This window comes from Gossypium arboreum, chromosome 5, assembly GCF_025698485.1.
Source record: "Gossypium arboreum isolate Shixiya-1 chromosome 5, ASM2569848v2, whole genome shotgun sequence".
In the NCBI taxonomy this organism is placed as follows: domain Eukaryota; kingdom Viridiplantae; phylum Streptophyta; class Magnoliopsida; order Malvales; family Malvaceae; genus Gossypium; species Gossypium arboreum.
This window is the reverse complement of record NC_069074.1, coordinates 53,009,580-53,028,319: the sequence shown is the minus strand read 5'-3', so window position 1 is coordinate 53,028,319 and position 18,740 is coordinate 53,009,580. Positions and strand designations below refer to the sequence as shown.

Genomic DNA, 18,740 nt, shown 5'->3' with positions numbered 1-18,740 from the left:
GCTCTAACAGCACTCATGAAAAGAGGACACAGACATATGGCCATAATAGTGTCCCTAGATACTGTGCATTGACCGATGTTGAAATCATTGTGTGAGATGTGTTCGGTTAATCAAATGAAATAGTTGGTTCAAAGCTTAGTCTACCATACAATTTTGATTAACTTTAACATGTTTTCACTAAGTGAAGATTCAATCGTAAGATACCTTTATTTATGCAAATTGATTTCCAAGAATATCAAAATCTAAAATATTTTGAAAATGGGGAAATTGTTGAACATTTTCAAATATTTATAGTGTTCCAATAACTATAAATGAATGGGTGTAATTAATCAAAAGATTATATTATTTGATTTTTGAAAAGAATTATAACTATTTAAATAATATTATTTGAATAGTTATAATTAAATGAATAATTTTGTGTTTATTTTAAAGACATTATTATTCGAGAAAGACACCTATTGATGAAAGATGTCTCTATGAAGAGACATGAAAATTCCTATAAATAGGAATGAGATTTCATTTGGAAATCATACTAAGAAATTCTAATATTCTTTCTTTCCTTCCTTCAATTTCTAATATTATTAGATTATTCTATAAAGTATTATGAAGAAATCCTTTATAGAAATTGAGTTCCTTGTCATACATTGCTCAGTGTGGGTTATTCTCGTCAGTGCAAAACGCAAATAGCCATTGGCTTCATTGTATCCTTGAGGTTAATTTGCTTGAAACTCGTTTGCACACCGAAGATAGATGGGGGCGAATATATCCTTAAAGATAGTGGCTTGATACACGCCTTGGAGCCTTGTCCTATTTCTTCTTCTGTTCGAGTTTCGTTCGTGTGTTTAAGATTTTCCTCACTGGAGATTTGTACTAACAATTCTCTCGTAATTTTTATACATTCTCTTAATTTTTGTATTTCCTCATAATTTTGGATATTCCTTGTAGTTTTGGTACTTTCTTATAATTTTGAATAAATAAAAAATATTTTTAAATATTAAAAATTGCAATAAGATTTGGTGAAAAAAACTATAGCTGTTAAATTATAAAATTTTTAATGCTAAAATTTGGTATTGAAAAATTATACTTCATGATAATTTTAAAATATGAAAAACTAAATAAATGGAAAAATTATTTAGAAGAACCAAAATTGGTACCCTCACCATTTTGTTATCCTCTCATGTTGTTTGTTATTCTCTCATAATTTTTGTACTTTCAAATATTTTTTCGTAATTATTTAGAAGAACCAAAATTGGTATCCCTCATCATTTTTGTTATCCTCTTATGTTGTTTGTTATTCGCTCATCATTTTTGTACTTTCAAATATTTTTCGTATTCCCTCATAAGTTTTTGTATGTCTTCATATGTAAATGTATATATATATATATATATATATATATTTATTTCCTCATAATTTTTGTATGCATCCATGATTTTTGGTATTTCCTTATAATTGTTTTTGCACCCTCATAATTTTTGTACTCTCTCATGTTTTTTGGTATTTTCTTCTATATTTTAGTTTTCCTCAAAATTTTGGTACTTCCTCATATTTTTAGTATATTGTAATATTTTTGGTATTATCTCAAATTTTTTGTATGGTTTGAAATGATGATTTGGTACAAAATATAATTTTGGAGTAAAAATATTATTTTAAAGATTAAAATTTTCAATAAGATTATGTGGAAAAAATAGTCACTTTTAAATTATTATTTCTCATGCAAAATTTTGTAAGGAAAAATATATTTCATGATAGTTTTCAAAAATATGAAAATTTAAATAATTGAAACAAATTTAGTAGGCTTTTGTATTTTTGGTATTTCCTCATAATTTTGGTACACCTTTGATATAGTCTCAAAATTTTTGTGTGGTTTTGAAATAAAGATTTGAAACGAGAAATATAAGTTTGGAGTAGAAATATACTATTTGGGGAATTGGTAACTTTTAAAAAAAATTTCATGCTAATATTTGTTACAAAATAAATTAGATATAATGATAATTTTGAAAATTTTGAAAAATAAATAAATGAAATAAGTTTAATAAGACCAAAGATAATTATGAGAGATTATCAAAATTTTGAGGACCACCAAATATTGGCTCTTCTTATAAATTTTGCATTATTTATTTAATTTTTCAATTTCTTTAAAAAATTATTAGTATATATAACAGATTTTATAAGTATGCAAAATGAATCTTTTATACCAAAAATTAATTCCTTATGCCAAAACTTAATTTTGAAAGTAAACTAAAAATTCTGAGAGTATTGTCAACAATTATGAGAGAATACAAAATTTGAGAGTTTACTAATAATTATAGAGTACCAAAATTATGAAAGACTACTAAAAACATGAGAGAATTCCAAAAGAATTAGGAAATACAAAAATATTGGTTTTTTATAAAATTGTTTTAATGATTTAATGATTTAATGTTTTAATTTTTAATTTATCAATATATATATATATATATATAACAAATCTTATTAGTATGCAAAAATAATTCTTTTATATTAAAATTGATTTCTCAAATCAAAACTTTATTTTGAAAGTATAGTAGAAATTCTGATAGTATACCAAAATTTATGCAAGAATACTATAAACTATGAGAGATTACCAATAATTAAGTGCATCCAAAATTATGAGAAATATAAAAAGAAAAGAAAAAGAAAAACTTTTTACCTGTTTACAATTACAACGGAGCTTATGCGAAGCACACCGTAGAAATTCCCATGTATTGAGATTTTCAAGAAGAAAATGTTGAATGTGTTATCGCTGGATAACTTATATGTTGTTAATATATTTTCCATATCATCACCTAATGTGGGTGTAATGATGAAATATATTACACTTTTAAAGAGAGATATAAGTTTAAATTTTAGAGACAATATTATTAAAAGGGATAATTACAAATTGTATTTTTAATGAGAGATGTAAGTTTAAGTTTTAGAGACAATATTGTTAGAAGGATAATCACTAATTTTGAACATGGACATGAATAATACCAAATATAAATATATATATATATATATATATATATATATTTCCTATCCTAATTATATAACTTTCTTTTTCATTTTTAACTCTAAATTATATTAAAATGGTTAAATTCTGCTATTAGTCCTTATAGTTTGCAAAAATGTGGATTTAGTCACTGTATTTTAATTTGATCAATTTTAGTCTATTTACTATTCAAATTGGTCAATTTTAGTATTTGTACTTTGGAGTTTTGAAATTTAGCCTTGACCCAAATAATAGCTGTTAAATTCTTTTGGTTATATTCAATTAGTAGTTATAGCTGATTTAGTCTATTTAATTAGATCATTTTAAGTCACGAATTTTGAAATTTTAATCTTGATGCAGATAACAGTCGTTAATTCATTAATTGAATATTTAGTGGGTAATATGTGAAAATAATAAATTGACATGGCCTTACACATATGATAATATGTTTGACGCATTAGATTTTGGAGATAACAAAACTTAACTTAATGAATTTAGCAGTTATCATTTGGTGAGGACCGAAATTTTAAAATTTGAAAAATATAGGAACTAAATGACTAAATTAAAGTATAAGGACTAAATCCATAACTTTTGCAAACTACATGGATTAATAGCATAATTTAACCTATTAAAATTATGGAAGAGATAAATCATAGCTTTTTGTACAAGTAGTATTTTAATAATCCAACAGTTAAATTTATTGATATAATTTTACTTGTCATGCATATAAAATTTCGAATCAATCGATATATTTATGTTATTGACATAAAACACTAATATATTAATATTTAGTAAACGGTTGAAAGCTTTTTTACATAGAGAAAATAGTTAAAAGTTTTCAGTTTATGTTAAATTTGACATGCATGATATATATGAATGAAATATGATGATTAGATTGTTAAAATATTAATCATACAAAAACATACTAAAGGAACTTAATCTTGAATTTATATAATTTTTTGAAGTATCTCTACTATGAGTACTATTCTCATTATGTGTATGAGCTTTTAATAAGTTCACTACTAAATTGGAATCCAATTGATAAGTGACACTAACTTGATCAAACACTTGATAATAGTATAAATAAATAACAACTAAATACAAAATATTTTCAAAGGGATAGCAACGACAAAGGGTCCAACCTAGAGAGCCATCGAAATCCGATCCATTAGTAGGTCAAGGCTGGCAACAAAGGTCTTAGAGAATATCAACATCAAAAGCCATGACTAGATTTAAGGGTGAGCGTTCAATCGAATTGAGTGAAAAAAAATTGAGTTAATTGAGTTGACAAGTCCTATCTTATCATCTTAACTCGATTTGAAATTGTTTTGAATCGAGTCAAGTGAAATGAAATTCAAGTCAAGTCAAATTGAGTGAAATTGTTTGAATTAAATAAAAAATAAACATGTTAAATTAAAATTTTGTTACAAAGATAACTAATTCCATGTTAGAGTACATAAATTTAAAATCATATATATTTGAAAATTTTTCAAAGCAAAATAAGGAAAAAAATAAGAAAAATTTAAAATTCTTTAAAATTTTTATTGTTTTAAAAAACATATAATTTTATAATTTTATAAATATTTTGAATATTTTGTAATTTTTGGTGAGAGAGAAATTAAATTTCTCAATTATAAAATTGACAGAGACAAAAGGGATATTTACAAAAATCAGTAATTTGAATGATTTGAATTATAAAATTAAACTCGACTAAAACTCGAAACTCGAATTACTTATTCAAGTTAACTTGAAAAACTTGATTCGATTAACTAGAAATTTAGATTTTTTTATTATTTAAAATCGAATCACGTTTTACTCATCCCTAACTGGACTAATCACTTTATTGACACCCTAACAATAAATGGTTATGAAAACACCAGTTAAATCTGTAACACCCTTAACCCTTATTCGTCGCCAAAACAAGGTTACAGAGCATTACCAAACTTTTCAAATTCAAATATGAACATTTCATAACATTTAATATACATATCAGAAACCATCACAAATCACATATTATCCCTTGTTTGAGCCCTCGAGGCCCAAAATACGCATTAGAAGTAAATCGGGATTAAACCAGAAACTTAAAGAATTTTTTCCAAAATTTTAAAATTTTTCTTAAGTGCAGGGGACACACGCCCAAGTGGTCAAGCCGTGTGGCTTACACGGCCAAGAGACACATCCGTGTCTTAGGCTGTGTGGGCGTTCATAATGAGGCACATAACTGTGTCCCAACCTGTGTTCATGCCCGTGTAACTCTCTGACTTGGGTCACACAGCTGAGACACACGCCCGTGTCTCTGCCCATGTGGACGAAAATAGGCCATCTCAAGGCCACAGTTCTCACCCATTTAAATATCAACCTATATACAACATTTTAACACATCAAACTACCACAACCAAGCATTCAAAACAAACTAAAATCATGTATTATTTACAATATATTATCACTTATATCTTAAATACTCAAACTTACCTATTTAGTCTATTAATAAATTTTACTAAGGGATTACTACTAAATAAATACCTATAAGCATATATCCATCATAACCATGTCATAATTTACTTCATTTCTAAACTAAAATATATATCTAAGTTGATTATGTAAACAAAACATCATTCATAACATCTAGACATGTCAACTTAAATCTAATCCACATCAATCCTTATACAAGCCATATAAATTACGTTGAACATTTTAAAAACTATCGGAATGAGCTGGATAGTGTGACTTGATGTGCTGATCCGATCTTTCGACCTCACAAAAATCTACAAAGACATTAAATAACACGAGTAAGCTTAATGAAGCTTAGTAAGTTCGATGGGTTAAACATAGATCTTACCGAACCTACTATAATAAATCAATTAAATAAATTCATTCAATGAAAACTCCCTGTCAACCACAACTTTAATCGATGAATATTCTTATTTCAAAGCAATATCAATAATACCAATAAGTGTCCCAATTTCAATTACATAAGTCACTTACCAAATCTTACCAAATCAGAGAACGACTTACGGATATGAGTACATCGTTTTCAGAAGCCCAAAGGCTGAACAGAAGCACATAAGTGAATAGAAACCCATAAAGGTTGAATAGAAGCCCATAAGAGGTGAATGAAAACCCATAAGGGTTAAACAGAAGTTCAAAAAAGCTGAACGAGAACCCATTAGGGTTGAACGGAAACTCATATGAGTTAAACCGAAGCTCGTAAGTGCTAAATATGAGTTAAATAGAAGCTCGTGAGAGCTAAATGGAAAGTAAACATTGAAGTTCGCAACAAATGCTGAACCTCAGTTTACTGGGGCAATTTGTCGTCAATTTTTCCTTTGTTGTCTTTCGCTACACAACGATTGTACTCAATCCCAAGTTCCATTCAAATCAGATAGTCACTTTAAATTTATAATTTAACAATATTTGATTTTTCAAAAATATGCTAAATACATAATATCATTCATCAATTCAATATAATTATTAAATTTTAACCATATGAACTTACCTGGGTTCAATTGTAAGATTTGAAGAAGTTCATGGACTATTCTGTTAATTTCTCTTTTTCACGAGTATTTACGGGCTTACATTTCCTCCCATAAAGAGCTTCAAACGGTGCCATTTTTATACTAGATTAATAACTATTGTTATATGCAAATTTAGCCAACGGTAAATACCTTTCCCAACTACCTCTAAATTCGAGTATACAATATTTCACCATATCTTTCAGAATCTGAATCACTTGTTCTAATTTCCCATCAGTATGAGTGTAACATCCCTAACTCGTATCCGTCACCAGACTTGGGTTTCGAGGCATTACTGTGCAAAAATATAATTCCAAACTTTCACGAATTCAAACATATTACATTATCATTAATCATTTATACATTAGCAAATATATACATACACATATGCCTTCAATATATACCAAACATCATTCGAATTCACAAACATGTACATGTATATATATACATATAATTAACAATTTTCAAAAATTTATATAATTCCCATAGTATACTTTTAACAAAATCACTATTCAATTGGTCATTCAACATTGTTTCACTTACAAGCATTATTAAGCAAAACAATCTCAATAATTCACCATTATTTAACTTCATAACTAAATACAGTGCTCATACATTTTTTTTCTGCAAATCGAACTAAACTAATCTATGCATATTCAAACATATGCATGCCTCATGTCATACATTTCTAAAAATACATTAAACATGCTTAACATTTGAGCTCATGTTTATAAATGAATCAACATACACCAAAATCAAATAGTCAGACCATATTTATTCATATTTATACACATCAAGACCGAATGATCAACCACAACCAATCCCACTTATCACTTCAAGCTATTTCCAACAAATATAGAACCATTCACCTTTACTTTTCATTCATTTCACATAACATCAAAATCAAAACAAAATAAATCATTACAAAACATAACCAAAACCAAGCTTTAAAGTTAAGCCATATTCGCATGGCTCAATTTATACATATACAAAGTTTAACAAAATACATATTAGCTTATACATGCCAAAAAGTTGAAAATAGACTTTTTTTAAAAGTACCGAAAGTTGACGATAGTGTGGATGACTTCGATAACGATCCCCAAGCTCAAAACTTACAACCAAAATATATAAAACAGAATAACAAGAACGCACAGAGTAAGCTAACTTAGCTTAGTAAGCCTTAAGCAAATTAAATAACTCATTGTATAATCAAAACATTCAAACTAACCAAATTATATCCATAATGCTATACTTTATCTTAATAAAATACCTTGGCAAAATGTTCACAATTAGTTATATAACACTATATAAATATTTCCTACATAACTAATTACTCAAGATTAATTATATCATCACATAGACACTTATATATAAAGCCGAATATACAAGGTTCATCATAACATCACATGTGGCCGAATATAAAAATTAAATAAAACATCACATGTAACCTATAGTTCAAAATTCATTAGTACGTCACATATGGCCGAAAATGCACATTCAAGTTAACTTCACATATAACCGAATATACAAGTTCAATATAAGCTCACACTTACTTACCTTTTTGGCCGAACATATACAATGCAAACTTTAGCTTAATTTCATTTGCTCAATCTCCACAATAACTTGAATTCTTATAATTATAGACTTGAAAACAAATCACCGGTATAAAACCTGCTAGGCGTAAGCCTGAATCACCTACCGACACAAGGCCTGCTAGACCCAAGGTCTGATATTTATTCACCGGCACTAAGCCTGCTAGGCACAAAGCCTGATCAAAGTCACCAGCACAAGGCTTGCTAGGCTTAAAGCCCGAATATCACAAATATAGAACCATTCCACAACATTTCATATACTGAATTATAGAATATTCTATGGAACACATACCACTTTCAAAGGTTTTAAATCAGTCAAATGAAACTCAATCACAATAATTCAATGATACATCACATTCGGCTATTATACTAATAGATTATAAAATTTGAATCATCACAGTAAAACATTCTATGTTCAAAATAAACCATGTTTAAATATTCAATGCAATAGGGGATTATAAATATTGGTAATTTGAATACATCTTAAGATATTATATAAGATTATATGTTTACCTTCTATTAATAGAGAACTCCCTTGGTTGGTAAGGGATGATCCTAACCACGACATTTGTACCCATGTCCATGTTTGAAGAAGCAGACAAAAACTATTTATTTTGTCAATCCATTCTCAAGCCACCTTATAAAACACCATATATAGATATGCCAAAGTCGATGAACCCTAGTTGAATGTACTGATCGCATCAAAAGACTCAAGTAGAGGAAGATAAATGTAATAGACTTTGTTGCTAGACTTGTCTAGCAACAACATTCCTCCTACCATCCTGAGTATCCAAGCTCTACTTATTGATCCATCTCTTCCATAGTTGCAAGTGATAAATGAGCTAACTAGACAAGCCTCTCTAACCATGTACATTTCACTCGATTCCTATCTTATTCCTTCTCCTCCTTAAATGGCATGACACCCAACAACCGATCACACTTGTGCTCTACGTCAATGCTACTAGGCCACCTACCCGTCAATCAGAGTGCTAGTAATTAAAGCAACATCTTCTAGTGTTTCCCTACATGTAAAATGGAATGTATGTGTTTATGACCAACATCTTTCCAACAAGATGGAAAGCAACTCTAATATCATAATAAATTTTGTCATTGTTGATTGAAAATATAAACTAACACTCTTCAAGTGGTCTATGACACATAACATTTAATCAATTTTTAAAATTTAAAAATATTTTTAAAAGTATTTTTATAATTTTAAATAATTTTAATGATATTTAATTTTTAAAAATAGTTCTTATAATTTTTTGAATTTTAAATTTAAAAATTAATTAAATGTGATGTGTCATCCACATATATGCAATGTCAACAAAGTTAAAAAAAGTTAACTTTTCTATTCATTTTGGGGTGATTTGATAAGTAATGGCTAAAAAAGTAAAAATTAAATGAATGGCTAAAATATTTTTTTATAAAATTGAAGGGTAAAAAGAACATTATGCCTTTTTTATTATTACATTTACACTAAAATTTAAACATCAAATTAAAGGTAAGCAGGGTTGAGACTTTATCACGTGTCCTTAAGTTATATTTAATAAATAAATAAATAAATAAATATGATAGGTGACAAAATCTCAACCCTCACATAGAATAAAAACTTTTAACCGTTTGTATACTAAATAATTATCCATAAACTAAATTTCGAACCTAATTAACAGTAATTTACCATAATATTGTAAAGAATAAAATATCAATATTTAAAAATTTTGGATATTAAAATAATATAAATATATATTTTACCATTGCAAATAAATATATTTACAAGAAGTAATGAGATACATTTGGATGTTTATATATAAACATATCTTTAAATCTAAAATGATACTATATGTATTATCTAAAGTAAAGTTTTGGAGTAGTTTATAACGCCACAAGTGATGGTCCTCATTCATCATCAATATTAATCACAATAAATAATATTTTCATCTATTTTAATTTTAAGAATTTAAGTTAATTTTCAAATCAATTCTATTTAATATTGGAATGTTTTTTGTACCATTTTATTTATTTCTTTATTTATCTTTGTACTTCTATAAAATTTAAATTCACATAAAATGAAAACTATTCTAATATCACCAATTAGAAGTTTAAATTTAAACATATTCATTACTGTATTTTAATTTTTAATCATGCTATAAATTTTTTAAAAGTATATACAGTCAACTCATCTAGTTCTAATACTAAAACATAATGAACACATATGTTAGTATGATATTAACAACTTTCCATTCAATATACTTTTTATCAGGGGTGAGTGTTTAATAAAATCGAATGAAAATTTTTTGAGTTTACGAGTCCTATTTTATCATCCTAACTAGATTTGAAAGTTTTTTCAAATCAAGTTGAGTAAAATGAAATTTGAGTTAAGTCGAATTAAGTGAAATTATTCGAGTTAACTTAAAAAGTTAAACTCGTATTAAAATCTTGTTACAGATAACTAATTACATGTTATAGCATATAAATTTGAAACCATGTATATATATGAAAACTTTTTCAAAGTAAAATAATAATAAAATTAAGATATTTTAGTATGATAAACTTGAATCATTAATACTTATTTAAGTTTCCAAAATTATTATTTTAGAAAAATTGTAAAATTTTACTTTTTATATATTCTTTAGAATTTTTAAATTTTATAAATATTTTAAATTTTAAAATTATTTTAAAATTTTGAAAATTAGTTTAAATGTTTTTGGTGTAATTATTTTTGAGAGACAAATTTGCTCATTTTGAAAATTGACATGAACCAAAAGGGTATTTACTAATTTGTTATTTGAATTATTTGAATTATTCGAATTGCAAAATTTAGCTCAACTCGAACTTGAATTACTTATTCGAGCTCGAATAACTCAACTTGATTAGCTTGAAATTCAATTTTTTTTGATTTTTTCGAATCGAATCAAATTTTACTCTCTACTTTTTATTAAGCATCAATCGTGACTAGATACTTGTATCATACACTAATACACAAATTAAACACTTGCTGTAGAAATTGGGGTTTGGATATCTTCTCTCAATGGTACACACAAATAAAAATTAATTGGGAAAGACGAGCAAGAGATTAAAAAAATAGTCGACCTGAGAATAACCAACACAACACCAAAAATAACTAAAATACGACACAAAAGAAATATGAAATGTTATGCGCCTTGGCGTAGGATCTAGTTACATGTGTAGACGAGAAAGAATTCTTGCTCCGACCTATGGTTACTCAAGAGGCAGATTCGTCCTTGACTAAACCCTCTCCGAAAATAACGCTTTTTTTATTATTATAGAATAATTGCTTATCTCTTTATTTCATATTGACAACCTTTTATTGACTGTTAATAACAAATGAATGAGTCCTAATAGAATTCCTAACTTAAAGTTTACGAAGAAAATAAAAACCTAATATAATAAAGAAAATAAGTAAAACAAAAACTCTTAATAGAACGTGATATAATAAAGAAAATAAATAAAATTAAATCTCTTACTGCAATAAAAGCGTCCATATCATTATTCTCCTTCTCGGAGTTGAGCTTGTCCTCAAGTTCAAATTTAAAATAAGCTTTAGAACTTATTCAAAATCATCTACCTCATCATCATCTTGCTTGCCTTCAACATCTGTTACTTCTATTCAAAATAACCTTTTACATTTGTGTTCCATGGAATAGGACTCGTCACAATTATAACATAGCCCCTTAGCCCTTCTTTCCGCCATTTCTGCCTGTGTCAATCTTTTAATAAATGGTGCAGAAGAACCTATTTTGTCGTTGTTCCTTGTTGGTTTCGTTGTTTTTCCTCCTCCCTTTGCAATGCTCTTAGTTGTTGGAATGATTGAATTGCTGCCAATGTTTTGGGAAGTTGGCCAGTTCAAGATGGCTCGAGACGACAGTTTGGAAGAGACATTTTGTTTACGTTCCAATCTTCGAGCCATATTCATTGTAACTCCAAGGTTTTCCGATTGTTGCATCTCAATATCAATTTAAAGTTCCTCTACCAACCCGACAGTAAAGATGTTTACTTGTTATCAAGGTTTAAGATCAGTAATCCTAGCTAATAGTAACTAAAATTGGCATTGATATTCCTCTACAGTCCCAATTTGTCTCAAGTTGGCAAGTTTTCCCAAGGGATTATTACTCATAGGTGACCCAAACTTTACATGACAACACTCTTTTAAACGCCCCCAATCAAGATTTGCCTCTTCTTCTTCCATTTGATCAAACCACAATTGTGCCTCTCCTAAGAGATGGAATAAAGCTAACCCTACTTTGTCTACTTCGTTAGTCCGTTGATTGCCAAAAAAATTTCGCATCTTTTCAGCCACCCTAAAGGATCTCCAACACCATCATAAGTGGAAAATTCCAGTTTAGAGTATCGTGGTAGCACGCACCCACCTTGTTGCGAGTTTGAATTCATTTTTCTGCCTTCACTGCTACCCTGTTCCTCACTATTTTTCTCTCAATCCCCTTTCGTTATCTTTTGGAGTGAAAGAGATAACATTTCCACCTGCTGCTCTAATACTTGTTGCCTTGTGGTTATTTGTTCCATGAAAGCCTCCAGCTTGGATATCAAAGTCTTTTCATCACCCATTACAGCCGACTTTGATACCAAGTTGTTATGCGCCTTGGTGTAGGATCCAGTCATAGTTTAGACGAGAAAGAATTCTTGCTCCGACCTATGATTACTCAAAGACGTAAATTCGTCCTTGACTAAACCCTCCGAAAATAACGTATCTTTCTTATAGGATAATTACTTATCTCTTTATTTTATATTGACAACCTTTTATAAACTGTAAATAACAAAGGTGAGAGTCCTAATAGAATTCCTAACTTAAAATTTACGAAGGAAATTAAAACCTAATATAATAGAGAAAATAAGTAAAACCAAAACTCTTAATAAAACCTGATATAATAAAGAAAATAAATAAAACTAAAACTCTTAATTGCAATTAAGGAGCCCATATCATAATACCATACAAATATACGAAAATAGCAATTCATTTAACAAGCTATTAATATGCCAAAAAGTAAAATAAATACAAAAGTAGCATAAACACGTTTACAGCACAAAAAATTATACCACCATGACAGGATGCACAGTTTTTCGAGACTAAAATGAAGCATGTAGGCATACACTTCATGATATTGAACTACCTAAGTATAATTTGTAAGCCAAAAACACAGTTTAAAGTAACAAATGAAAGCAAGTAGCCATCACCAACTGTTTGATGTTCCCAACCAAAGGTTCTGCTGGATTTGCTGCAATGGCGAGAAGCAACTTCAAGATGATTTTAGAACCGAACTTTCATAAGCTTATTCAAAGATGAGATCAGAGTAACATGTTTACCAGAGCAGATTTTCTTCTTCAGAAGCAATGTGAACACCATCCGGAGTGGGTTGGTGGTCAAAGGTTATTCTTCAACAATATTAATGAGCTCATATTCAATCAAAGACAGATTGTTATCTTCCTTCACCTTGAAACTATCGGGTTCAGCGACCTCAACACGACCCCACTTGTCCACTGCAAGCCTCATCGACCCCTTAAACATGTCAATTTTTGCATTTCGAAGAGTTAGGGTAGCACCTTCTTTCATGAAGTCAACTGCAAAAGATTAATACATAAATAGATGGTGTTAGTTCAGATTAACACTGTAATTATCAAACAAATAAAGCATATTTGAGCACCTTCGCTATCTGATAACACCACATATGAATCAAACATCAAATCTAGGAAACCTCTAAGTAATTGTCGAAACATATTTATAATCATTATTGGGTGACCTTAATGTAATCTATCTGAGCTCAAACAATACATCATAATAAAGTCTAACATCATAACTGATACCTATAATATTTACTCCGATTAGAAATCCAAGGAATTTTGGCACTAAACCTTTACAGAGAATTAAACTCAAAGGCTTAGCCGAACAACAATCCAAAGAAGGGATATTTCACTCTTTTGATTCAGCAACAACAATCCGAAATATACATGTGGACCAAATGAACAAAAAAAATGCATGTGGACTTATCTTTTCCCATCTTTATCCATAAACAAGCTAGCTTTGGAACTATAGCACAAACAGATGCATAAATATAGAAGAGGTAGTGAATGGACAAAAATTGTCACATCTTGGATATGTGACTACATGTCTGGAAATGAAATATCAAATAAAATGCAATTGAATAATCATTTTATGCAGAAACTATTTAGTGGTTAGAATGAATAAATCCAAAAGATGCATACCATTAAAATGTGCAAACTTAAATTCATCCATGATACTGGTACCTATTTTGTTCCAATTCTTCAGTTTTCCTTTAAGTATCTGTGTCTGACACATGGTATAGGGATATTACCTCTAAAGATCCTCTAAGTACATGGAAACTTAGAAGATTCTAACCATCCCTTGTTGGACATCCAACACTCAACTGAATCTGAGTAATATATATCTGAACACTAACAAGCTAATAGGTTATCATAGCAAAAGCCAAAACTAGTATTTAGTTCATTGCAAGACAATACCTAAATAGACGTTCTTATCAGATAAAATGCATTGGTGGAATTTTAGGAAACCCAAATCTTCATTTCTTTTCTTCCATGAGGATAAAAAAGATATAATCAAATCCGATACAATTTACTTGCATGACTTGACACTTCAACTACATGAAATCAATGTTGCATTACTTGTCTAACAGAGAAAGAGGACGGTAATACGAAAAGCAATGAGTGATAGAAAATGTTGCATTACTTGTCTAACAGAGAAAGAGGACGGTAATACGAAAAGCAATGAGTGATAGAAAAATTATCTGAGCGAAAATACAATCAAACAAATGCAAGTATGCAAAACAGCAATATGCATGAGGAGTGAAACCACTAACAATAACTAAAGCAAAACTACTACTGGAATTAATCTAAGGAAAATATTACAAATAATATACCTTGTTCATTTCTTGCTGTAAAGATAATCATTCCTGTCTCGTCTCCGACCAAGCTTTCAGCAATCCGAATTTGACGAACTTGAGGACCATCAGGACGACCCTTCTGAAATACCATCTTTGTATTGACAACCTTGATCGTAAGAGTATGACCACTAGTCCCCGGGCGAAGTTGGTCCACCTTGGTGAAAATAGGCTTTCTCAATGTCTTTGATTCTGCCATTTCAATACCTTCCGAGAAAAATGAAAATAGAGATCATAAGTCTAAACAAAAAAATAAAAATAAAAATAAATTCTACCACTAAAATAAGCCTCTTAACCATGGAGACATGGGTTGAATTACAGAATATGATTTATATTCCAAATTTAGAAAACTTCAAATCTAAAAAAAAAAAAAAAAATTAAATGAGCTAAAAAAAAATCGAAACTCCTAGTCAAACAGTTCGTTAAGAAAGAACTGTTCAATTTATCCTCCAAATCCAACAATTTGATCTGTGCAACTTGAATTTGCATTTAATAAGACAACATAACTCTAATAACAATCACTAGTTTTAGATGGAACAGTAAAATCCCTGACATTTTTCCCTAAAATTTACAGATTTTGATACACAGACAGATCAAAGAATAACACAAATGAAATCTAACGAATCAAAGTCCTGTGATTCTCGTTTCTGACAATTTAACAGAATGATTCCAACGATGGAAAAAATTTCAAACAAATAAAAAAACGTAAATTGGGTAAAAACAATTCAAAGAACGATTTGAGAGTTAGAAGAATTAAGGTTTCGAAAGTACCTTTGAAGATTTGGAGAAGGAGATCAAGTCGCGGATTAGAACAAACGGAGAGAAATCTGAGAAACAACAGTTAGCAGTCAGGGCAGTAAAAATCGACCTTTAAACGAACTACTTTCGAATCAATATCCACAGTTAATCTCCAATTAGATTTGTACAAATCCTACCGTTTTGTTTTGCTTTTATTTCTTTTTAACTTTTTTTTTCCTTACTCAATTATAGGAAAGTATAAACTATAAAATATCCTTAAGGCATAATCACTTCCTTGACCTTCTAAATTAAAAAAATAATTATTTTAACTCTTTATTTAATTTTTTATCTTTTTTAATTATTAAATTTATATTATTTGTCAAATCATTCCAAAACAATTTTGTCACAACAAACAATTAAAATTTTGAAAATCGAGTCGGTTTGTGATATTTATAGTAATAAACTTTTCTCGAAAAGTACTTATACTTTGAGCGAGACAAATCCTAAACATTCTTGGCTTTCGACCAAACAGTCTTCTCTGCTATTCTCATAGCTCAGATTACTTCGAGTGTGGCCTTGAACAATCACAAATCAAATACAAAACTAGAAACAATTTATTACTTTCAGTATGAAAGTAATTTTCTCCCAATAGAAATCGACAAAATTGTTATTCCCAAAAAATGAAATTTTTACTTAAAAAATAAATTCTCATTATTTCTGTATTTTTTGACAAAAAAAAATATTGAAAACTTGTATGAATATATGTAAATAACTCAATCAGTGTCATCTATTTATAAGGAGAGAGAGGAGAATCTTGCTTGAATTAGTAGAACATAAATGATACTTTTTTGAAAGAAATCTGTTGGGATATTTTATTAATAGTAAGAAAATCGAATAACAAAATACAAGAAACAAGTAAACAGCTAAAAAAATAAAATAAACAAATGTACCCCCAGCAAAGAAAGGAGGCCACTCCCCACTATTAATAAACACGTATAGCCTCGGGAAATTCCTGTAACACCCCTAACCCGTATCCATCGCCGGAATAGGGTTACAGAGCATTACCGTCAAACCGTAACATAAAAACATACATTTCCAAACATTAATATAATCATAGCATAAATCATTCATTCACATGCTTATCGTCCCTTAATCGAGCCCTTGAGGCCCTAAAAATACATTAGAAACAATTTGGGACTAAATTGGAATCAATCAGAAAGTTTAGGAAAAAGTTAGAAAATTGGAACCACAAGGATCACACAACCGTGTGGCTAGGCTGTGTGACTCACACAGTTGAGACATACGCCCGTGTCTCAGGTCGTGTAGCACTCGAAATAGGGACACACGGCCATGTCCCAATCCATGTCTGTGCTAGTGTAACTTTCAAAGTTGGGTCACACGGCCAAGCTACACGCCCATGTGTTAGGCCGTGTAACTCTCGAAATGGCCTTACAGGCCCGTGTATTAAGCCGAGTGCTAGGCCGTGTAACTACCTGACTTGCAAACCTTGAAACCTACAGAGGACACACAGCCGTGTCGCATGGTCGTGTGTCACACACGATTGAGTCACACTGTAACACCCCTTACTCGTACTCGAGGCCGGGATAAGGTACGAGGCATTACCGGACAAACATACAAACATTAAACTAAAATACGGGCCATAAAATTTCATTCATATTTCAAAACGTTCATTCACTTACACATAGTCCATTATTTGAGTCTACGGAGCCCAAAACATACTTTAGAAAAGGTCCGGGACTAAACCAAGAACTTACGAAAATCTTGGAAATTTCATGCTTTAAGGTTGCACACGCCTGTGTCCCAAAGTCGTGTTCCATACATGGCTAAGACACATGGTCGTGTCTCTGCCTGTGTGGAATATACCTAGGATATTTTCCAAGCTTTGGTCAACCTTAATCTCTTACACACTTATACATTTATACCAAGATTATTATCTTACCAAATATCTTCAGCTTAATCATCAAGCATTCATATTTAAAGTTATCATCTTACCAAATATCTTCAACTTAATCATCAAGCATTCATATTTAAAGTTAGACCATATCTTTATAAAATACCACAATTCAGATGCGTAGAATAACATGCTTGCCTAAAACATTTCAACTCAACTCCATACCCAACAAGCATTACATTGAGACTAGTCATATATATATATATATATATATATATATATATATACATGTCATGATACATATCATTCTCTTTCTGTTTTCTTATAAACACATATCATTTATTTCATTATATCAATATTTCATATACCATAGTTTCCATGTATTCTACATATATTTATTTTCCTCCCCCTCCCCCTCCTCTCCATTCCACATCCTTAATGTATATAGCATTCTTGTAAGTACGATTTCACAATTTACTAATAAATGCTCACATCAAACTGTCTACACGAGTCATAGTCACTTACTTATTTATAATTCGAGCTACAGAGCTCCAAATTAAGATCCGTAAATTTTCCCTAAAACTAGACTCATATATCTTTCCATCATAAAATTTTCATAATTTTTGGTTTAGCCAATTAGTACAGTTTATTCATTAAATTTTCCCCTGTTTCACTTTCTGACAGTTCTAACCTCTCTTCACTAAAAATTAATTATCTCACAGTATAGAACTCGGATAATGTTTTTGTTGATTTATCTTGAAAATAGACTCATTAGGAATTTTAAAAATATAAGTTTGAGCCTCTAATTAGTTTTCTCCAAATTTTTGTGATTTTCCAAATTTAGAATAGGGGATCGCATAATCATTCTGAATCAGTCTCACAAAAACATAAATCTCTCAAAATATAGAACTCCTTTGCTTTCTCTATTTCTTTTACATGAAAATAGACTCATTAATATTTAATTTGATATCTCATTCAGTCTCTGATTCAATTTCTACTATTTTTTGTGATTTTTCAAAATCACGTCACTGCTGCTGTCCAAA

The 18,740-nt window shown here is 29.5% G+C and overlaps 1 protein-coding gene across 3 annotated transcripts; it reads right to left on the bottom strand.

The window, feature by feature from the left end:
- Nucleotides 1–13,086: 13,086 nt before the first annotated feature.
- Nucleotides 13,087–16,067, bottom strand: LOC108450443 (uncharacterized protein At4g28440). 3 transcript variants are annotated; one of them, XR_001866237.2, is made up of 4 exons: nt 15,819–15,974; nt 15,027–15,254; nt 13,438–13,692; nt 13,087–13,349 (listed from the first exon to the last, which is right to left on the bottom strand). XR_001866237.2 is itself a non-coding variant. In XM_053027592.1 (4 exons), exons 3-4 carry the CDS (start codon nt 15,244–15,246, stop codon nt 13,502–13,504), a joined length of 411 nt encoding a protein of 136 aa, XP_052883552.1. In that variant the 5' UTR covers nt 15,247–15,254; nt 15,819–15,874; nt 15,983–16,067; the 3' UTR covers nt 13,087–13,501. The 3 variants fall into 3 exon arrangements, 2 of the variants coding, with proteins under 2 accessions (XP_052883552.1, XP_017603561.1); XM_053027592.1 differs by adding an exon at nt 15,983–16,067 and having other exon boundaries at nt 13,087–13,692; nt 15,819–15,874; XM_017748072.2 differs by having other exon boundaries at nt 13,087–13,692.
- Between the last annotated feature and the right edge of the window lie 2,673 nt (nt 16,068–18,740).